The sequence below is a fragment of the Carettochelys insculpta genome, chromosome 9, assembly GCF_033958435.1.
Source record: "Carettochelys insculpta isolate YL-2023 chromosome 9, ASM3395843v1, whole genome shotgun sequence".
Lineage (NCBI taxonomy): Eukaryota > Metazoa > Chordata > Testudines > Carettochelyidae > Carettochelys > Carettochelys insculpta.
Window position 1 is genome coordinate 3,016,464 of NC_134145.1, and position 23,797 is coordinate 3,040,260.

General features: G+C 47.3%; 1 protein-coding gene across 2 annotated transcripts in view; it reads left to right on the forward strand.

Annotated features, from left to right (window-relative positions):
• Positions 1-23,797, forward strand: part of RNF220 (ring finger protein 220) — a 322,120-nt gene that overhangs the window by 231,462 nt on the left and 66,861 nt on the right. Inside the window, exons 5-6 of one of the 2 annotated variants that reach the window (XM_075002647.1) lie at positions 1,125-1,220; positions 14,731-14,773. In XM_075002647.1, coding sequence (XP_074858748.1) covers positions 1,125-1,220; positions 14,731-14,773 — 139 coding nt within the window. Of the gene's footprint in view, positions 1-1,124; positions 1,221-14,322; positions 14,504-14,730; positions 14,774-23,797 lie in introns of those variants that run through there. The other variant, XM_075002648.1, reaches the window with a different exon arrangement.

Here is a 23,797-nt window from a genome sequence, read left to right on the forward strand (position 1 = left end):
TATATTGTTGAAGGATGCTTTTTAGTGCAGGTTTAGGTTGCGTGGAATCTGTGTGTCTAGTCAGCTCTACAAGATGATACAAATATGTTTTTTACAACCTTAGATGAACTACCTGATAAGCTCTTGTGCTCATAAAACGAAGACTTTCTCCAGTTGCACTACAGGGGCAGAGTTAATGTTGTGTTGCCTGACTTAAATCTCACATTTCCTGACCTTCGACTGTGTCCATTTGGCAACCTTCATGTCACATGAATGCATGTTGATGGGTTTCCTCTATAAACTGCTCATCAGATAGGGAGGTTATGAGAGGACCCCAAGTGAGGATGGTGCACATCGCTCTAGCCTGCCTTTTCTCCCCTTCAGACTCCTTTCCTCTCCTCCCGCCCATCGCCTTGCTGTGCTTCTTCCATCTTCCCATGGGAAAGCAGTGGGGCGCCTACCTGCCTGGTGCTGCCTCTGCTGAAGAGCTCAGGCATTACCTCTGCGGTGCTGCCAGCTAAATGCCCCTCCTGCATGCAAGGCCCAGATCTCGGTGGAGTCAGCGCAGCTCCCCTGTGCGGGACACAGGAGGGTATGGAGAGACCGGGCAAGGGTTCATAGGGCACAGCCCCACCAAGAGGGCAGGATGAGTGAATGTCACAGCATAGCAGCTGGGCCTGCAATGACGTTGCTCCAGCATGCTCACTCTGTATGTAGGGCCTGCGTGCAGGTCACCTGTTCCCTAAGGCTACAATGAGCATTGCAGAAGGGCTGAGAGGATGTTCTGCTCCTTGACCGCATGGTGGGATGGAGTCTCCCAGCCCTCTCCAGGCCAGGGCAGCTGCTTTGTGAATGGGCTGGGTACAGGAACTGAGATTCAGCTGTGGGGACAGACCCCTTGCTGCTGCGCTCAGTTCCAGCTGGTCCAGGAAGCATGGCATGTACTCTCCCATAGCTGAGAGGCCAACCCATCACACTGTCCACTGGTGCTAACATGCCCCCGCCGGGCCTGCTGCAGTATTTATTGGCCAGAGAGACAATACATTTCTGCTGGGAATGGGAAAAACCTTGACACCGCCTGTGATGTATCATTGCTCTGCCTTGCTCACAGTGTAAATTTCTCCTTTCCTCCCTTTCTCTTGCAGTCAATTTTGTTGTCAGCCTCAATCAAGCGGGAAGGGGACTCTCGAACAGCCTCGCCTCATTCCTCCGACGATATCCATCACTCAGACAGATACCAGGTGAGAGAGCAGCCTGAGAACAGCCAGCCTGTGCAATCCATTGGTCTTAGCACAGGACGGGGAGCCAGGCCCTCCTAAGAGCAATTCCCAGCTCTCTCCATGATGGTGGCCTAGTTCCTTAGTCACCCTGCCCCTGTCAGATTCCTCTGAACTTCCGTGCTGAGAGCCAGCTGTTTATCTTAGTAGGGTGGGGGAATTCTCCCCTCCCTAAAGAGGGAGAGCTCCCATTTGTGTAATCCTAACAGGGTGTGAGTTACTGGCTCGTGAATATAGGCCATTGATACATGACTGAATTTTTCCTCTCTTGAGCCTTCGATCAGTGTCATCTTGCAGGGAAACTGTAAACCTGGGAGTCAAGGGCTACGTCTACACGTGCCCCAAACTTCGAAATGGCCACGCAAATGGCCATTTCGAAGTTTACTAATGAAGCGCTGAAATGCATATTCAGCGCTTCATTAGCATGCGCGCGGCAGCGGCACTTTGAAATTGATGCGGCTTGCCGCCACACATCTCGTCCAGACGGGGCTCCTTTTCGAAAGGACCCCGCCTACTTCGAAGTCCCCTTATTCCCATGAGCTCATGGTTAAGGTGTGCCCTGCGCTTGGAGATCCTTCGACAGAGAGGGCTGGAGATGTGTCAATTGTTAGAACAACTATGTCCTTTAAGGAATATTGTTTAGTATTACTAGCAAGGAGCCAGTCCTCTGAGATGCACATGGCGCATGATTACACACCACCTCTCTGGAAAGATCTGGTTCGTGCTTTCTGGCTGCATTGCGTCTTGGGGTGTGGGCATGCAGCTCAGAAGGAAGCAGAACATGCCCCCACAGGCTCTGTGCAGTACAGTGCCAATTACGAGACATATTCTACCCTCAGGTGTGTTCCACTGACATGGATTGAGAGTAATTTGTGGCCTCTGTACCTAGTGTATAGTCAGACCTGAATCACACTTATCTGACTCAAATGTGTAGCCATAAACATGGGAAGCTGTCTCCTTCTGCCTCCCCAGTTGACAACTTCCCTGCAAAATGACACTGGTCCAAGGCTTGAGAAGGTACCGCTCAGTCACGTATCAATGGCCCATATTTAAGATTCAGTAACTCCACCTCGATAGGGTTACAGAAATGGGAGTGTTACCTCATTATGGAGTGGATGGTTGCAGTGCCCTACTAAGATAAACAGCACCTGCTTCCTCTGGGAACAGTCCAGAGGAATCTGACTTTAACATTACCACATTGTGTGCGAAAAACCTACTTTAGCTGATTGGAAGTGGTTTCTAAAATTGTATTTGTAGTACCGTCCCTCTGCATCTGAGCCTTCTGCGGTTGGACTCATGGCTTGCCAGGGTTCTGTATGTGAAGACGTATAAAAATGAGTTCCAGTGAGACTTTTGTGAAGCTTGCTAAATCACTGGAAAGATATTTTTCTGTGAGGTAAGGAACTTGGCGTGCACAGAATACATGCTGGCAGACAGCCGTGCAGATGGCCCAGAAACACTGGTCTGGGCTGACCTGCTGAGCTCACCTGGGTCAGATGATAATTATTTCTTGAGTGTCCACAAACGCCTGTGTGCGCTTCACAAATGTTCAAGGTCATACTCCCTGTCCGCAGGAATAGACAGCCTTGCTTTGATATTTTGGAACTCCTGGCCAGAGAACGTTGTGAACACCAGAACTTTAACTGGGCTCAAAAAAGACTAGATAAGTTCATAAATGATGAGCAGGGATGGGTTCCCTAACCTGTTCACCTGAAGCTGGGAATGGGCAACAGGGGATGGATCACTTGGTGATTGCCTGTTCTGTTCATTCCCTCTGGGGCACCTGGCATTGGTCCTTGTCAGCAGACAGGATGCTGGGCTAGATGGACTTTTGGTCTGATCCAGTGTGGCCGTTCTTCTGTTCTAACAAGTAAAGGTCAGGAGTGGGAGAGAGGGGAAGGACAAGGTGGTAACAATAAAATCACTTCTGCAACTGGTTCCAGATGGGCAGATCCCCACTGAATGAAGCATCCTGCGGGAATCCTGTCTTAGGAGAAGAACCCCAGGCACAACACATCATGACTGTACACGTTCTTCTTCTGAATAGTAACAAAGAGGGAGCCGTGCTAGTCTATACACTATCAAAACAAAAAGCAGTCAAGTAGCACTTTAAAGACTAACAAAATGGTTTATTAGGTGAGCTTTCGTGGGACAGACCCACTTCTTCAGACCATAGCCAGACCAGAACAGACTCAATATTTAAGGCACAGAGAACCAAAAACAGTAAGCAAGGAGGACAAATCAGAAAAAAATACTCAAGGTGAGCAAATCAGAGAGTGGAGGGGTGGGGGGGAAGGTCAAGAATTAGATTGAGCCAAGTATGCAGACGAGCCCCTATAGTGACTCAGAAAGTTCCCATCACGATTTAAACCATGTGTTAATGTGCCGAATTTGAATATAAAAGCCAGCTCGGCTGTTTCTCTTTCCAAAACGGTGTGATAATTCCTTCTCAGTAACACACATACCTTTAGGTCATTGACAGAATGCCCCATTCCATTAAAATGTTGACTAACTGGTTTGTGGATCTGGAGTGTTTTGATGTCTGTTTTGTGCCCATTGACCCTTTGTCTAAGGGAGTTAGAAGTCTGTCCAATATACAAAGCATCTGGGCATTGTTGGCACATGATGGCATATATGATGTTAGTAGAGGAGCATGAGAAAGTGCCCGTGATTCTGTGAGTAACCTGGTTAGGTCCAGTGATGGTATTTCCAGAGAAGATATGTGGACAAAGCTGGCAGCGGGCTTTGTTGCAGGGAAAGGTTCCAGGACTGGCGTTCGTGGGGTATAGACTGTGGCTGTTAGTGAGGATCCTCATGAGGTTGGGAGGTTGTCTGTAGGGGAGAACAGGCATGTCACCCAGGGCCTTCTGGAGCGTGGCATCCTGATTAAGGATAGGTTGTAGGTGTTTAATAATTCGTTGCAGCGGTCTGAGTTGGGGGCTGTAGGTGATGACCAGCGGTGTTCTGTTCTTGGCTTTTTTGGGCCGATCTTGGAGTAGCTGGTCTCTGGGTATTCGTCTGGCCCTGTTGATTTGTTTTTTTACTTCTCCTGGTGGGTAATTCAGGTTTATGAATATTTGGTAAAGTTCTTGTAGTTTTTGGTCTCTGTCAGTTGGATCAGAGCAAATGCGATTGTACCTAAGAGTTTGACTGTAAACAATGGATCTAGTCACGTGTGCAGGATGGAAACTAGAAGGGTGTAGATAAGTATAGCGATCAGTAGGTTTTCGGTACAGTGTGGTACTGATCAGGCCATCCTTGATTAGTACTGTAGTGTCCAGGAAATGTATCTCTTGCATGTTGTAATCGAGGCATAAGTTGATGGTGGGGTGTAGATTGTTAAAGTCTCTGTGGAATTCCTCTAGAGCCTCCGTACCATGGGTCCAAATCATAAAGATGTCATCAATGTATCTTAAGTAGAGGAGTGGTAATAGGAGACAAGAGCTGAGGAATCGTTGTTCCAGGTCAGCCATAAATATGTGGCTCAATCTAATTCTTGACCTTCCCCCACACCCCTCCACTCTCTGATTTGCTCACCTTGATTATCTTTTTCTGATTTGTCCTCCTTGCTTACTGTTCTTGGTTCTCTGTGCCTTAAATATTGAGTCTGTTCTGGTCTGGCTGTGGTCTGAAGAAGTGGGTCTGTCCCACGAAAGCTCACCTAATAAACCATTTTGCTAGTCTTTAAAGTGCTACTTGACTGCTTTTTGTTCTTCTTCTGATTTGTCATTTAATATTCAGTGGTTACCACGCTGCCCTTCACTTCTTGAAGGCCCATCTCCAGCCCAGCCCAATCTGCCCTGCAGCCAGCCCAATCCCGTCGTGTATTCCATGTGTGTTAGCAAATGTGAGCCGGACCCCATTGCCTGAGTCATGTGTGCCAGTGCAAACGGAGCACCGGGCAATTCCATTCTGCTTCAGCAGAACTTTAAGCACCCTTTGCTGGGAGAGCACATGGAGCTGGGCAGCAGAGACACAGGCCCTGGCTGTGAAAGAGAAATGTCTGATCATAATATGCTGCCCTCTCGCCTATCCTGGTACTTTAAGTCTGGAACTTTCAAACAGAGCTTGGGTGAAATTCTCTCAATGGGAAATTTTGCGATACATCAGCCTGGTCCTGTCCAGTGCATAGCACCTTAAGCTCCCAGCTTCTTAAGCGTAAGCTCTATGAAACTTGTCAACGTGATTTTTTTATTCTCCCATCCTTCGGTACCAGGATTTGCATTTTGCCCCTCCTCCACACACTGTGTTGAGCTTGCCTGGCACTTTTGAAGTTTGTGAGTGTGTTTTATGAGGGGTTGCAGCCCCTTAATGCAAATGCACAATGGGAATTATAACTCTGCACTGCAGGGAGAAAGACCTCGGGGTCTGATTTTCATTTGCACTGCAGCATGCCACTCTGGCAGTGTAAAGGAACCTTCAAGTGGATGCCAGAGCAGTGTAAATCCTTCTTGTAAATGGGAGTTTTGCCCCTCTAAATTATCAAGTAAAACACTCAACAATCACAGCCTGGTGAAACCCGATCTATCGGCCATGGCGCAGAAGAATCTCCAAGTGACTTGAAGAGCTGTAGAACTGAGCTTCTCATGGGCACATGTGTGCTGGGGTGATGTGTGTTTTGCATAGCTACAGTGCTAGTAATTTTGCATCGCAAGTTCCATGTGTTATTTATGAATCAATAGAGAATATACAATTTATTAGTAAAATACTGGAGCAAACTTCTGCTCTATGGATTTGCAGACGTGAATTCCTAAGATTTTGGCCTTATTAGTCCTCTGGTCCTTTTTACGAGCACGCTTCTAGCAGAGCTGGAGACTGGGAATAGCGAGATGAAAGAAATGTTGAGGGAAGGGGTGAGCTGAACACTTCTGTGGAGGACCCAGTTCTCTCAGATATAATCTGAAGTAAGCAAATGCAGTTCCCATGAGAGTTTGTGGTTCAAGATTCACATAGCAGACATCGTGCACAATTAGGATTTTTGCAGAGCTCAGCACTGCATAAAACATGAGAGGAGATGGCTCCTGCCCCAATGAGCTTAGAGTCTAAAAGATCTCGTGAGATTTCCACCATTTAAAGTCAAAACCCCATGTGTTTTCAGTACCACGAACCTGAACCTTTGAGCCCAGCTCCAGCTCCAGCCACTGCCTCAGTGCCCAAGCTGTAATCTTTAGTAACATCTCTCTCCCCAGTCGAATGGAAGGGCACCTATGGTTACTCCTGGTACAAACAGGTGGTCAGCAGGTCAGAAACAAGTAGCCAGTGGCAAAGTGGTTTAACTTGAACGAGTTTGTCGTTCAGTGAGTGTGAAGAACGAGTGTGACTTGCACACTGAAAGGAGTGACTCTGATAGAGCAACCTAACACAAGGCTGATCAGAAAGGTTCAGACCAGGCGGCCATGCCCCAGTAAACACAGGGCCAAATTCAGTACTAGCATAAACAGGATGATCACCTATTGATCTGAGTGTAGGTTGCGCCCTCTTTGACCACAAGCTGAATTTGGTCACCTTGAATGCCCAGTCAGCACAGGTTGCCGGACTCTCCCTCGTCCATCCATTTGCCAAGCAATAAATACCCGGTGTGAAACTTGCATCATCCTGGGGACACCACTGAATCGCATCCCTGGAGTCTCATGAGTCTTTCCTTCACGCTCCTTGATGCAACCCAGCTCTGTAGCCTCGGAGGTGCTGGCCTGTGGCAGAGACAGTGTGTCAGGCCATCTCCCCTGGTGTTTTACGTGGTGCTGAGTAAATGACCCTAAACAGCAGGTAAAAACTGCGCACCATTTCTGCCAGGCCATTGTGGGATCAGCTACTCCTGTGAAATTTCAACTGCAAGTGACCTGGAAAATGGACCCAGAACCATATTCTAACCTGAATCATCCTGGAAAGCTAAGGGGTTTGGATTTATGATTAAGGAGATTTAAGGGTTGGCCCATGAGCTGGTGCCTGTGGACCTGGCCCCTACCAAAACAAATTGCACAAACCGCACCAAGAAAGGAGAATACAGCCGACTAACTCTGAAAGCAGTTCTTTGGAACTTGAACTAAAACAGAACAAATTTGAGAGATGTTGGTTCCAGGATCACATATCTGGGAAATGCTTTGCCCTGGGGAGATTATGCAGGGAGAACCCCAGGTTAAACAGCCGTTAGGTAAACCCTAAACATGCCACCCTGCCTGCCGTCCACCTCCTCTTTTGAGTGAGAGAGCAGCCGCAAATGCGGTAGTGGTTACAGAGTGCCTCCAAGGTCTGGGGATTGGATTTGGTCCCAAACTCTGGCCAGCACAGAAGCCCCCTGAACCAAGCTTGGTGTAGTAGCCATAGCTTGATTGGGGTGCTTCAAGCTGGTACAGTACAGGATGTGGTAATGCAGCGGGGTGAGGTCTTTCTAGACAGAATGCTTCTGTAAACAAGTGGTTTTGTGGGTGTTTTCTGGAAGAGAGGGTGCTTGGCAGACATGAACCAGGAGGCTCTTCCCAGCACAGCAGTTGGGAGGATGAAAGTTGGCACAAAGCTGGAAGTGAATGAAGGAGATAAAGCAAGTGGTCTGATGAGAAGCTTGGACAGATGAAGGAAGAAGCTTCTTGCTGCTGCCCCTGAGAGAGAAGACTTGTGCGTGGCTTAAGGTGATGGCCATGGCTCCAGATCTCTTCCAAGCTGTCTCATTTCTTCCAGCGTCACAGATATTTCAGCCCTGTTCATTTGCTTTGGGCCCAATCCAGTTCTCTTTTTGTGTTCAAATCCCTCTTCCACAGAAGTCAGTGCAAGTTTTGCCTGCATACAAACCTTGTCAGTTTTCTTGCTAGTATCCACCAACATTGACAGAGGAGAAGAATAAACAAACATAAAAATAGTTTATAGTGAAAAACTCACTGTGTCTTAAGATGTAAGGCACCTGCTCAGGGTGGCAGAGAACACTCCCAATGGGTTAGGTGAGCCTGGTGTGGACCATTTATGGCTGAATAATACAAGTTGAACCCCTCTATTCCAGTATCCTCGGGACCTGACTGGTATCAAAGAGAATTTTCTGAATCATGGGAGGTCAATATTGTCTAGTAGCATTACCAACACTTCCACTGCTGACTGGGCTCATTTAGGGGTAAATTACAGCTAAGTAACAGCACAGAACACTGAGAACCAGGACTTGTGGCTGTGAACAAACTTCATAGGGCCGCAGGAAACTTGGCCACACCCATGATAAGTCGTTGTCCGGCTAACTAAAATCATGCCGAATCACAGATGTTGCTGGATGAGAGTGCCAGATTAGAGAGGTTTAACTTGTATGCGAAGTAAGTAAAAATGTGTGGTTGAAATCTTGTCCAGCAGAGCCTCACCTCTCTCTGCTGTTTGAACCACTAGAGCGAGCCCCTGTCCATAAACTGGCTGTAGCTTAATTCATTAAAGATGTAGAAACAAGATTCAGCAGCTGATTTGGTAACTGACCACTGTGCTTCAAAACCTAGAGAGAAAAGGTGCAGGATGCTTTAGGGCCTAGTACCACACAAGATTTACCAGACTGCAACTAAATTGCTAACTTCCCATGAGCATTTATGTGGCAAAAATAGATGTTTCTTACCTAAAAAAGGTGAAGTGCAGATACCTAGCATAAAGTAAGCACTGCACGTAGGTCTGGTTTAACAGAAAAAGGAAAATTGTTCTTAGAAAAGCTAGTTTGAATGTTTTTATGAAGTTAAGGGGTTGGGATAGGAGGCAGATTTTGTTTAGGTTGAATCCTTCCACAGCTGCACTGGTAACCCACATACTGCAGCCTTTGGCTAGTCCGCCAGAGCCTCCAGGTGAGACTAACTAGAAAGAGCAGTGACACTGAGGAGTCAGGTTCTTGTGTCCAAGCTGAGCACAATGCAAAAAAAAGAAAAAACAGGAAATTAAACAAGATGATCCCATTGGAGGTAATCTGGGGTATTATTAGCAACTCAGGGAAAGAAACCTTGTTTTTAAAATAGAGTTTTTGATCTGTGCCCTTTCTGTCTAGCCTTGTGCATTTGAATAGGGGCTAATTACACATCTGTATTTCAGACTTGACAGATGGATGGAAAGGTGCCAGTTAATGGTTTTGTTGGCATCCCTCTCACACACAAACCAGCTAGGAGCCCAGTCCTGCTTGTTACTGCAGCCCAACTCTTCCTGACGTTTGTTGAGTTCGATGGAAGTTAGGAACTTAACTACCTCTGAGGGTCTGGGCCACAGTGACCCCAGGACCCATTGAGATCAGTGGTAGTTTGAGGATGCTTAATGTATCACATGAGATGCTCAGCACTTCACAGGTCCAGGGCCTAATGTACTAAACCAGGATTTGGACAGTAAAACCCTAAACAGAACAAATGAGGTGACCTCGGAGTGGGCTGCCTCCGCACAGAAAACACTAACAAGCCAAATTCCCTCTTCATTCATATGAGCCCCTTTGGCAGTCCAGCTGCCCCATTGATGTTCCTGCAGCCACAACTGCTACTATTGCTTTGATGACCTCTGACAAAGAGATGAAGGAACCCTGTAGAACTATGGCAGTGCCTCATTTCCACTTTCCTCTCACCAGCTCCATCGGTCCACCTGTCTAGTTTTTATAAGCCATGGACTTCACTCTTCCTGCTCAAGGGTAACACACAAACCCTCCCGGCTGACGTGAGTTTGAATGATAGACTCTGAAGGAATTCCCTTTGGTGCCCACTAAACTCCAAGTTGTGTTAGAGGTTTCTACACACAGAAGAACAAAGATGACTAATTATGATGCTCTGGGTTCTGGGTTTAGTCACTAAGAGACAGTCCACTGACCACCTGTGTGCCTCAGATAATATGGACAAAGCTTATAACAAGACACCAATAAAACACACCCGCAGGAGGCTTACTGTACTAGCATGGAGCTGGCAGCTGAGGCTTTGCTTGAAGCAAGAATTACCCTTTTTCAAAATCCCAATAATATGCATTTTACAACTGTTTTACCTCTAAAACCAGTGTCTTGCAATCTGTGAACTACAGAGACTTTCATTCACCCTGCTGTTTGTGGTGAATGCAGCGACACTCAAGATGTTCTTATGTCATTTGCTGGCTGTCTCATTAATCAGAATAAAGCAGGCAAGGCAGTTATTGCTGAGGATGGTTGGTGGCAGCCTTAGAGGGTAGAAATCCAAACTCCTCCCACACAAATCTAGGCTGATCCCACTCCTATGTCACCTCCTGAGCCAACTGACTTCACTAGCTAGCAAGTGTTAAGGCAAATGGAATTGGAATTCAGAGTGTGTTCACCCCTCTTGCCCATCTGTACTAGCCTGGGGTTACTGGAATAAAATGGCTGCACAGACAAACATGAAAATAAACTTCAGTTGAACCCCAAATGTTTCCTTTTATTTTTTCCTCTTCCCACTTGTGAGTAATCTCACCTCAAGCAAAGGAGGAAGATATACAAAGGATCAATCATTTCAGAGTAGTTTAGACACTCTGCAGCGTGTTGACCTGATGCCTTACTCTGCATCCCGGCACCAGCTTATTATATAGTGCATTTGAAAGTGCTGCAAAATTTTGCTGCTCTCCTGCTGTTATGATAGGTGCATTGGAAGCACAGTGTGGGAGAGTCCATCCTACTCTAGCACTTTAAAAAAGTAAGTTTTTGGAAAACATTTGGAGGGTTTTAAAGATTTAAAAGGGGGTGTCTTGCGTTAGTTAACCTGTTCTTTTCAGCATCCTGTTAGCTGTTAAAGTCTCGATCCTGAAACATTTTTACTTTACTTCACTTTACACACTCAAGTTTTTCTACTGACATTAAGACGAATACTGTGAGTAGAGTTAATTCAGGGATAATAAGTGTTTTCAGGATCATGACTGTACACCACAAAAAGGAGCCCCCTTATTTGCATTACGCTTACTTGCAGCCATTCATTGCAATCTCAAAGCAAAGAAACAGAACAATCGTTTTATGAATTGCAAAGGACTTCGTCAGTAGGCTTGTCCATCACCCTCCGGAATAACTTTTCACAGAGCAAAGCTAGTGCTAAGCGATGTTTGCAATACACTCATCCCTCGTTTAACAAGTACTTTACTAATGAGTACTCACTAAAACGAGGAACATATATACCTACCTTTATTCACTATATGAGTGAACTTCCCCCCCTTATATTAGCAGGGTCCCTGGCCGAGAGGCTGGGAGGCCCACAGCCCTGCGGCTGGCTCTGCTTCAGCTGTGGGGTCCCTGGCCAGGGGCAGCCACGTGGCCAGAGCAGAGCCAGCCATGGAATCCCAGGCGGGGGGCAGGGAGACGCGTAGCCCTGCAGCTGGAGCCTTCTCCCTCCCTTCCCTCAGACATGCAGCAGTCTGACGGCCCTTTGGCTGGGGGAAGAGGGAGAAGGCTCTTAGCCTGGTTCACTCCCCTGCACTGGCAGGAACGTAAAACTGACCAGCCATGAGCTGATCAGTTTCCTGGCCCCACAAGCCTTGGGGAGACTGGAACCAGCCTGCCCCTGGTCCCCAGCTCCTGCCACTCTGGGAGCCAGGAAACTGACCAGCCCTGGTGGTTCCTCGCTCCCCTCCAGTTGCAGGAAAATGCGAGTTATGCAAGGGTTGCAGGAACAACTCCTGGGTAACTGCAGGGTTTACTGTATTAGACACCACCCCACCCCGCTCGCCCTGCAGACCTCACCCTCGGCCAGGTTTTAACCCCACCCCAAGGTCCCAAACTGACCCCAGCTTTAAAGCTCCCCAGCAGCCCCAAACCACACCCGTCTTAGAATCCCCCAGCAGCCCCAAACTGTCCCCAGGCTTACACGCCCCCAGCAGCCCCAGACTTCCCCTAGTCTTAGACCCCTCCATATCCCTCAACAACCCCAGCCTTAGACACTCCACCTGCTCCCAGAGCCTCTTCCCATGTGCTGCTGGGCTGGGTGGCTCCCCCAGCCCTCCTGCACCCAGCAATTAACTCAAGCGTTAAGGTTTCAGCACCTAGACATGAGGCAATTACTATCTCTAGTGACAGAGATAGCTGCGGTCTCCAGCAGCTATCTCTTTTAATAGATAGCTGCCTGAGGCAGCAGTGTTAAGAAACTGCAAATGGCTTCTTGAACAGCCACATGCAGCTGGGAACTGCCCAGCTGGCGACCTTTAACAAATCTAATGGGACCCATGTTTGGGTCCCGACCCATAGGTTGGGAATCACTGCTCTACGTACATACATTACATCCTATTTCTGGTGCCAAACTATTCAAATACATCAGAAAAGTACCTAAACACAACTGGTTTATGTCAAGTTACAAGCATGTGGAACAAATCGGAGACTTTTACATGTATTTTAATGGGAATTTAATGTCATTTTTATGAGTATTCACCTATGAGCAGAAATTTGGGAACCAATTGTGCTTATATAGCGAGGGACGAGTGTACATGGTTCGGGTTTAGTGTTTCGCTCCAATGGGGCAATAGCTACCGTGTTGTGTGTGGATTTCTGTATGACTGCAAACACATTTTGTGTTTATTGTCACCGCTGACAAAGTGGATTTTGCTCACAAAAGCTTGTGCCCAAATAAATCTCGAGCAGGCCTGAGATGAACAAGTTTATTAGGACATAAGTATTACATCTTCCCCACAAAAGCAATATGCCCTAATAAATGTGTTCGTCTCTAAGGTGCTACAGGCCTGCTTGTTATTTGTGAAACTTAAGACTAATATGGCTGCTCCTCAGAGACTATTCAGCGAATAAATCTGTTAATCTTTCAGTTTTCCTGGGGCTCCTGGTATGAGTACCCTAGGGCAGTGGTTCCCAACCTGGGGTCCGTGAAAAAATAAAAAGATAAATAGAAATGATTATAGAAAATAAGTTTTAAATAAATTGCAAAGTTACAATCAATTATCATTTTAAATTAAATGTTTTCCAATAATGTTATTAATTGCTGTCTGGAAATTTATGTTGTGATTCCCTTTTTCATTTAATGAAGTGTACATAGCAGCTAGAATTGGCTTTGATGGGGTCTGTGAACAGTTTGGGGGGGTGATTGGGGATCTATGAATGATTTGCGGGGCAACTGGAGGACTGTGAATGGGTTGGGGTGATTTGGGGTCTGCAGTTGGGCAGCAACTAGGGATCTGTGAATGGTTTGGAGGCAATTGGGGGTCTCTGGTGGGGGTTGATGGGGGATCTGAACAGTTTAGGGGGGTGATTTGGGGGTCTGCGATGGAGGTCTGTGAAGGGTTGGGGAGGTAATTGGGGTCAGTGAAGGGTTTGGGGGGCAACGAGTCAGTGAAGGGTGTAGGGGGTGGATGGGGGGGTCAGTGAAAGGTTTGGGGGGCAATTGGGAGTCAGTGAAGGGTGTGGGGGTGATTGGGGGTCAGTGAAGGGTTTGGGAGGCGATTGAGGTCAGTGAAGGGTGTGGGGGGCGATTGGGGGTCAGTGAAGGGTTTGGGAGGCGATTGAGGTCAGTGAAGGGTGTGGGGGGCGATTGGGGGTCAGTGAAGGGTGTGGGGGTGATTGCGATCAGTGAAGGGTGTGGGGGCGATTGGGGGTCAGTGAAGGGTCAGGAAGGTAATTGGGGGTCAGTGAAGGGTGTGGGGGGCAAATGGGGGTCAGTGAAGGGTGTGGGGGGTGATTGGGGACAGTGAAGGGTGTGGGGATGACTGTGAGTGATTGGGGGTCAGCGAACGGTTGGGGAGGTAACTGGGGGTCAGTGAAGGGTCGGGGAGGTAATTGGGGGTCAGTGACGAGTTTGGGGGGCGATTGGGGGTCAGCGACGGGTGTGGGTGCGATTGGGGGCGCCCTAGCGGCCAGGTGGGGACCACTGCCTAGGCTGGCGCCGGGGCCAGGCCGGAGGCGCTCTCTGGGCCGGGGGGCATGCGGAGCAGGGCAGGGCTGGGGGTCAGAACCCGGAGGGGGGCTCAGCCGGGGTTTTGCCCCGTGTCGTGGCGGCGGGGGGGGGGGTTGCCCAGTCCAGCCCACCCCCAGGGCGGGGCGTTAGGCCGCAGCAGCCCCTGCCCCACGGGCCGGCCTCCGCCGCCTGCCGGTTGCTATGGGAACCCTCCTTCCCTCGCAGCGACCTTTCACCCCGTTCGGCGGCGGGTCACATGACCGGGCCCAACATGGCGGCGGCCGCTGGGAGCTGAGCGGAGGCGCCGGCTGGGCCGCGTTCTATCCACCGGCATCCCCGGCCGCCCGGGGGGCTCCGCTCCGGGGCCCCGAGCCCCGCCCGCCCGCCGCGGCGCCCGTGGCTATGCAGAGCGGGAGGAGGGGGCCCTGCGGCGGGGGCCGGGAGGAGGTGGGTGCGAGGCCCGCGGCCCGGGAGGCGGGTTTGTTTACATCGGGGCGGCGGGGGCGGGGAACTCCGTTGGCGCGGGAGCGACCCAGCGAGGCCGCTTCGCGCTCCCCGCGGGTCGGGGGCCTCCGCCCGGCCGGCCGGCCCCTGAGGCGGCCCGGGATGGGGGCACTACCCAGCCTGCCCGCCCGCTGGGCCCTGACGCTGCTCTGCTCTTCTCCCCTTTGCAGACCTTCCTGAGAGTGAGAGCGAACAGGCAGACCAGGCTGAATGGTGAGTGGCTTTCCCGGGCGCGGGCTGCCTGCTGACAGCCTGTCCTTGTCTCGCTCCCCTCCCCTGTAGTAATCGGTTCCCTTTGCCTTCCTCTTTAAAACCGTGTTTTCCTCACCCTTGCCTCCCATCTGTCCCCAGTCACATTGTTCCAGCTTTACAGGCCTGTTACTTTCATCCTACCCCCCTTATTCAAAACCAGGGCATACCAAGTGATTTCTGGTTCCTTTAAAGCCATTAGCAAACTTACAACGAAGAAATGCAGTAATCCAACCTCTGTAGAGCCCAGTGTTGTTTATATTTTACCTGTTTGCTTTGTAATCAAAAGTCCTATTTAATATTGGGGTATATCGTGTAGGCCCAGCTCATAGCTATGACCTGTCACTTAGGCCCTGATCCTGCATTAGTATTAATGAACATAGATTTCAGGTCAAGACCTTAGCCACAAATGTCTACATTAGTAATGTTTGGTGTGCTTGAGTGTCTGATCTCTAAACAGATCTTCTGGTTTCTTTCTCTCAGCCATCTAGAGATGTTGATTTACCTGTTTCATTATACTTCTGTGTGTGGCCAAAATAATCAAGATGCCTATTTTGTGGAAAAAAATATTTTTAAAAATCAAATGTTGGAACCACTTATTTTCTTTAAATGACAAATTTCCATCTCAGTGCATGGAAGTTAGGTCAGGTCCATCAATGGATATTAGCCAGGATAGGTAGGAATGGAGTCCCTAGCTTCTGTTTGTCAGAGGTTAGAAATGGATGACAGGAGAAGGATCACTTTGGTTATTACCTGTTCTGTTCACTCCCTCTGGGGCACCTGGCATTGGCCTCTGTTGGCAAACAGGATACTGGGCTAGATGGGCCTTTGGTCTGACCCAGGGTGGCGGTTCTTATCTAAAGTAAATCAGTAAAACATCCTTTGTCCTGTTTAATTCAGTCAGAGCCAGTTCACTGCAACATCATGGTGAAAGCTTGAACTCACTAATGTCTGAAAATTCAGAAGTTACTGGTCATGCAGCAGTAGTGATATTTGATATTTACTACTAAACTCACTTAAATTTAGAGAGGGTGGCCAATTTACAGTTTTTAAATTAAACTCTGTTTTGGTATTTGTGCATATGTATAATGTGGAGTATTAGACCTTATTGGCATTGTGCTAAGAAGGGAAATGTATTCTACAAGTGTGCTAAGCACATCTCAAAATCTTAAAACTTCTTCTAAATTCAGAGTCTGAAAAAATAAAGAAGAGTCCTGTGCACTTGCGCTCATTGGTGACTAAATCCAGGGCAAGCATGAACATTTTAAAATGTTTTATAGGCACACTTTTTACACACACAAAAATCTGGTAAGTGTTAAACAGTGATGAAAATGCCTCTTTCCCATGCATGGGAATCTCAGAGAGCCCATCCTGTTGCACAAATCACCTTTGGACTAAAAATAAACACTAGAATTTTTTGCTAAAAAGACATACGTTTTAGAGCCCCAAAATTTTGCATCTTATAAGTACTCACATTTTTGAGCTATTTTTGGTTATGATGGTGTGTCTAGCAAAAGTTCACTGAAATGAGAATTATTTTGCTGACTTCATTAGAACCAAGATTTTGCCTCAAGGTGTAGGACTGTAGTATTGCCTCAGCATAGGATGAGAAGCCTAGAACTCTTAAGCTACGTCTATATCAGCACCCCTCTTTCAAAAGGGGGATTCTAATGAGATACTTTGGGATATGCTAATGAGGTGCGGCAATGAATATGCAGCACCTCATTAACAGAATGACAGCCGTGGCGCTTTGAAAGTGCTGCTTTCGATCACGTGTGGCTCGTCTACATGGAGTCCTTTTCACAATGACCCTACACACTTTGAAATCCCCTTATTCCTATGTGGTTGTAGGAATAAGGGGATTTTAAGGTGTGCGTTATCCTTTTGGAAAGGACCCTGTGTAGATGAGCTGTGTGCAATCGAAAGCGGCATTTCAAAGTGCTGCAGCCACCATTGTGGTGATGAGGCACTGCATATTCATTGCAGTGCTCCGTTAGCATATTCCAAAGAGTCTCATTAGCATCTCCCTTAACTTAATTTATAATTGGAGATGCGCTTCTCCTAGAACTGGAAGGGACATTGGGAGGGTCATCTAGTCCAGTCCCCTGCCCTCTTGGCAGGACCAAGCACCATCCCTGGCATCTATTTGCCCCAGTCCCTAAATGGCCTCCTCAAGGATTGAGCTCACAACCCTGGGTTTAGCAGGCCAATGCTCAAACCACTGAGCCTATCTCTCCCCTGTTTTGAAGGGAGGCGGGGCGCCTAGAGTAGACATAGCCTTAAATTCTAGTGGGCTCTACTACTGGGCTGGTTATAAGAATTTGAGTTGATCATTTAAAACGGGGCTGTTAGACTTATAGATCATTTTTGTCGCTCTTCTCTGAATCTCTTCTACTTCTGCTGTATCCTTTTGGAACACAATATTCCAAATGAGGATGTGCCATTGATTTATATAATTTGGGGAAGTTGTAGTTATTCTTCATACATCCGAACATTATTTGCTTTAACCATTGCTGGGATTTGAGCAAAGGTTTACAGTGACACCTAGGTCTTTTTCCAAGTACCTGGTTAGTCTAGCAGTTTATTCCTTCTGTTGTGCATTACCTTGCATTTGTCAACACTAAATGTCACCTGCAGTCATTTCCTTCTGGAGTTGCAGTTTTATCTTAACAAATGTTTTTGTGACATTAGTAAATTTCAATTCAAGTCCTTTTCCAGGTAATTGATAAATACCTATCTAAACTCTGATCCTAATAGAGAAACTTCATGCGTTTTGAACGTGTGCCAGTTATTAATTTTTACTTTCCGTTTCTTGGCCAATTTCTAATCCATAAGAGAACTGAACTTCTCGCCCCCTGACCAGTTAGCATCCAAGCTCCTTGGTAGTTTACTTATTAGCTTCTTGGGTGGGACTTGGTCAGAAAGTTTTTTGAAAATCCAGATATATTATCATCTGGTTTTCCTTTCCCCATCATTTTGCTGACATTTCAGATAAGTCTACTAAATTAAAAAGTCCAGTTTTTACTTTGCAGAAACTGGATTAATTTGTCCCTCTTGTACTGTAGTCATCTATATGTTTTAGAATTATTTTTAATTGTTACTGCAGTCGGTGTGTACCTTGGTACTGACATGAGACTCACCGATCTCATTCCCAGGATTATCCAGAAAGGTTTTCTCTTACAGAAAAGGATAAAATATAGCTGTTCTACAAAATAATAGCAGATTTTAACAAGCATTTTTTTCTGTTAGCAATTCAGATATCTCATTTTCTTATCCCTTCAGAACTCGTAGATCTGCATCCAGTTCTAGTGACTTATTGCTCTTTATTTTGCCTGTTACCAATGTCAGTTGTCAAAACAGAATAAGAGGAGAACAACATGACTTCTAAGGGAAAACCTAGCCTGCAGCTATTGACCTGGTAGCAATGTCGGTGATCCCTTATGAAATTATTACATGGTTTACAGTTAAGGTAGATTGGGGCCTCCCTTAAAGCTCCTGATAGTCAGGACGTTTATAGGTCAAACCCTTTGACTTGCAAGCAGAATGGAAGCAAATGTAGATTCTGGAATACCAGTTTAGCCTGTTTCATGTGAGCACTCTGTAGTAAAGTTTCCACTTAGTTTTTGAGCATCAGTCCATCACCTTTCACTTATGCTAAACTCACATTTTGCTCTTCCTGAGGGTCTCATGCATGCTTTTTGGAGATGGGGGGGTCTCCTTCAGAATGTAGGAGCTACAGAGCGCCAATTTCCCTATATAACCCTTTGGGAGAATGGGGACCTTAGCTTTCATTTGCCGTGCTTTCAGAGTTGTTGGTTTCTTGCAGCTGTATTTTCAAAAAACCTCAAAACAGTTTATAAATTGGTGCTTACAGCCTTGTGAATTCCTAAGCCTGCATGGAACTGAGCATCATTGTGCAATCGTCCTGCAAAATGTCAGGAACTAGACTGCGCACCCACAAATGGTATTTGTCAACTTAATGCCAACAGTCCCAGCATAGGCCCATATGTGATGCATGAGGTGTGAAGCAAGGCTGTGCTAACATGAGGAAGTTTGCCATGAAAATGTAAGAGCACCATTGAGGCCCTCTTGTGACTTTAGCCAACAGTGTTCTCTCTCAGGTGGTTTGGCAGCCACAAAGTCCCAGACGGTTTCAGTTCTGACCATCCCAAGAATTCTCCTTTCTTTTGCTCTGTCCTGTTCTTGAGCTGGTTTCTTCTACTGTCATTGCTGTCCATGTCCTCTTGAATCAAGTGTTCTTTCCTATGGCTGCTGTGGGACCATTGCTCGGATAAGTTGATGGGTCCCAAAAGGTTTTTGCGGGAATCTCATCCAAGTGTTTCTCGCCCAGGAGACTCACCTTCTATTAGAACTTCAAAGACTTGGTGCCAGCTAATGATACTCACAAATGTTAGAAAGGTTGTTTTTATTTTTGTGCTGCATGAAGGTAGGACAAGAAGTGAGGTTTAGGTTAGATATTCGGAAATCCTTCCTAATTATAAGGACGGATAAACTATGCAAGGTACTTCCCTATGGAATTCTCATCAATGGAGGTATTTAAGATTGTACAAACACATGTGAGAGCTGGACTAGAGTTACTTGGTCTTGTGCAGGAGGGTAGGCTGGGCTGGATGACCTTTCGGGATCTTTTTTAGCCCCGTGATTCCACAATCTTTGTAAGAACTTCGGTAGAGCTGTAAAAGGTTGCTAGGCTCCTATTTGTGTGTCATTTACAGTTCCCCCTCCCAGGAAAGTCTGAGAGTCTGGCTGAGTGCACTGCTGCCACTGACCCCCACCTGTAGTTAGTTGACTCTGTGTTGATGGGCTCCTGTCGAAGTTATTTGGCCTCCGTGTGTGTGGTCTTCTGCACTGCATAGAGCTGCACAGAGCAGAGTCTGTTGCGGGACTGATGCTGCCTCAAGCCAGTCATGCTTCCAGTCAAGGCAAAAGAATGACAGCCTGGTGAAACTAGAGGAGAGAAATGCGGGATTTCATTTAAAATGACATTATCTGCACTTCATTTGATGGGGCTATTGTAATGTGTCCTAAGTAGCTGCTGCTAAATATGTCTGCACTCATCAGACCACCTAAAATGCCAATTAGTAACTTATTAATCTTTTTTTTTTTTTTTGGACACTTTATATATTAGTGTTTTACTTACTGCTCATCTCCAGGGCTTCTCGGGAGGCTAGGCCTTCTCCCAGTTGTTGTTACATTGTGTACACAATTGCTTTACTACACTTTGCTGCATTATGGAATATCTGCAAGTAACCAAATAACCAGTATTGTCTCATTACTGAGGTAGCAGTGAAAACTAAAAGTGGATCACTTCCTTCAGCCTCCAGCTGAGCAGCTGTGTGGGAGATGTGATCAGAAGTGACTAGGAATTTTTAGGCCAAGAAGGAGCAGCAGCTGATCTGGGACACTCTGTTACAGCAATCCACCTGCCCAGCATCCCTCACTCCCATTGATCCCCAAGGTGCTAGCAGTTCTGAAAGGGTCTGGAGGGCATGTCCCAATAGCTTGCATTGGGCAGAAGCCTGGATTACATACAGGAGGGCATGAACTGAGGAGGATGCAGCTTCTACAATAAGCATGACACCAGTGAATCAAGCACTCTGCTAGACGCCTTTACCTGTACCTAAAGCAGATACTAGGAAGCAGTGATCTTTGGTTCCTCTTGCTATGGTGGTGGCACCATATCTGCTTGTCTGGTCCAGAGTAAGCAATAGCAGAAGGGAAAAGCAACTTCGCCCACTTGAGTTGCCTCTGGGGGTTGATCCAAAGGTCTAACCTCACCCCTTCTCTAGCAGAGAGCTGAGGCTTCAGTCCATAGATTCTTAGGGCTGGAAGGGACCTCAGAAGGTCACCAAGTCCAACCCCCTGCCTGCATCAGGATCAATCCCAGCTGTCATCCCAGCCAGGACTTTGTCAAGCTGGGACTTAAACACCTCAGGATGCAGATTCTACCACCTCTCTAGGTAATACATTCCAGTGCTTCACCACGTTCCTGGGGAAATAGTTTTTCCTAATCTCCAACCTACACCTCTCCTAGAAGTTGCATCTCCCTCTGTTCATGCCCTGTAGGTGTACTTGCTACTTCCGACTGTTGCCCCTTTTCCTGTCATCTGCCACCTCCGAGAACAGCCACTCTCCATCCTCTCTGTAATCCTCCTTCACGTAGCTGAAGGCTGCTATCAGATCGTCCCTCACTCTTCACTTCTGTAAGCTAAATAAGCCCAAATTCCTCAGCCTCTCCTCATAAGTCAGTTTCTCCACTTGCCTGGCCACATCTTGTGACCTCCTAAAGCTCCCTCATTTCTGGTAGCTACAGTATGGGGATTGTTGTCATCATGGGACAGGTCTCCTGACCAGCAGCTTGGCAGTCCTAGTTCTCCTGAGAATGAAGGGCAGACATGCCCCTGTTGCTGCTCCTGGATGTCTCCGTTGGCTCCCTTACAAGAGTGGCTGTCCTGGGGGTGCCACTTATGCCTGCTGTGGAGAACTAATCAGTATTTAGTGCCACACAGGTGAGAGCAGGTGCAGCAGCAGCAGGATGTGTGTGCTATAGTCTGGGGTAATGTAGAGCAAGTACATCCATTAAAACTGGGGCCCTGGTGGTGCTGAAAAGCCCTCCGATGGCCTAATAATAATAATTATCGCTAATAAAACCTCATGAACTCCTCACCTCCTGACAGAAGGCTGGAATAATAACTGGAGAGGCTTGGTTCAATCAGCAATTGAAATGAGGCTGCTGCTTGTCTAGAACACACCTCTCGATTGCACTCCTGGGCTCTTGTGTGAAATCCCCGTTCTCTTCTTGCTTACTCCACAGGAGTGCGGTGCTTTTATCTTACTGGTGCAGGGACAGGGGAAACTCTCTCTCTCTCTCACACACACACACACCCCTCTTCCTTTTGCTTCCGTCTCTCTCTCTCTCTCTCCCTCTCACACATACACACACCCCTCTTAATTTTGCTCCCGTCTCTCTCTCTCTCTCTCTCTCTCACACACACACCCCTCTTCCTTTTGCTCCCGTCTCTCTCTCTCTCTCTCACACACAAACACACACACACACCCTCTTCCTTTTGCTCTTGCAATAGGCACACCGGGGAGAGGGATCAGTGAGCTAATTAGAAATGATCGCATCTATCAGCACTAATTAACAATACTGCGGTCTCACTTGCACGTTCTTTTGAGCCATTCCCCTTTGGGACAGCTCCACGATCACCCCCTGCCTTTGGGGCTGCTCTGGCCCGTCTGTGCTGATTGGAAGTGATAGCCAGGCTCTGCAGCGGGCATAGCAAATGTTGTCTGGTATGTGCTTCTAGGATGCTGCATTCCCTTGTGCTGTCAGCCCTCACCAGGGGGACCATTTGCTTTCAACAGCACCACGCCACTGCTAATGACCACAGAATGGAAATGGCATTTGAATTTGGTTTCAACACCTCTTTCCTCCAGTGGCTGTTTCATTCGTGGTGATGTCATGTAAAGGAAAAACGTGCTTGTCTCTGGTAGGGAGTGAGGGATGCTGGATGGGTACAGTCTGCTGGATTTAGCATAGAATTGGGAGGGACCTGGGTTCTTTTCCTGATCTTTCCTCTGACTCTGCCTGTCTCACTTTACTTTGTTAAGACCACTTTGTGAGGCTGAGTTAACTTACCATGCCAAACACATACAATGCCTGCCTGTTGGGTTAGGTGTGTTGCTAGTGCCTCTTGTACTTGGTCTACATTACCCCAGACTATAACACACATCCTGCTGCTGCTGCACCTGCTCTCACCTGTGTGGCACTAAATACTGATTAGTTCTCCACAGCAGGCATAAGTGGCACCCCAGGACAGCACTCTTGTACAGGGACCAACGGAGACATCCAGGATTATAGTGGCCGTGAAAAAAACAAATGGCATTTGGTAACTTTTAACTTGCCCAGCAAACAATTTGTTTCCTCAAGGTGATCAGGCACGAGGAAACTTGCAAGACTGCTTTTAACTCTTCTGTGTCTCTGGTTCCCAAGCTAGAAGCGGCAGAGGAGTGACACCAGTACGCATGCAGTGCTTTCAGATCTGTGGGTCTCGTTTGCAGATCGATAGATGTCTTTATATGTGGCCACTAATAGCCTTCTCCCATAACTAAACTGCAAGTATAGTCACACCTTCTGACTATACTAAGGTCATGCTATTTCTTTCTGTCTCTGTGACCTGGGTTCTAATCTGCACGGAATATCCTCCCAAAAAACCTAACCAGGGTTGCAAAATCTCTCTGGTGGGTGATGAACTATGAGCTAGAGTGTGCTTCTCTTTGCTCTCAGACCCAGGTGGCCTTTGCATCACAGGCAGTTAGAAAACACTGATTTATTTATAAATTAAACAGAGTTGATTGGGCCTTAATGGAGACCATAGATAAGGCCCTATGGTGCCTTATTAGAATCACTTCTCTGGGCAAAGCTGACTTTGGGAAGAAGGAGGTGGTAACAGTGAGAGAAACATCTGGCTTAGAAGCAGACAAAACAGATGTTGAAACTCCAGGAGCACTCCCCACCAGGAACGTTGCCTTACCTGATGCTTATGTTGGGAAGCAGTCATCCTGTTAGCTTGTCAATACTCCTTAGCCAATGTGAGACACACTACAGTGCAGCAGATGATAGGATTTTGGGGCAGGCAGTGGTGGATGAGTTTTAGATGTTTGCTGAAACCACTGTGTTATTGGCTTAGGGAACACCCTTGTTGTAAACAGGCCCAGGCCGAGGATCAGGTTCCAGAAGGCCTCCATTGTAATTCCCAGGCTGATAGCTACTCCAGGAGCTGTAGCAGCCTTTGCATAGTCTTTGCTAGCAACATCAGGAGCAAGGAGAGTTTCTTTGGGAAGAAGTTTTTCCCAGTGAATAGATTTCTGTCCTAATGTGTGGAAAGCAGTGTATCCGGACCAGGGCTTCCTAGATGGGGCACCCTGGTAGAGGGTGGGAATCCAGACGCTCAAGAAGTCATA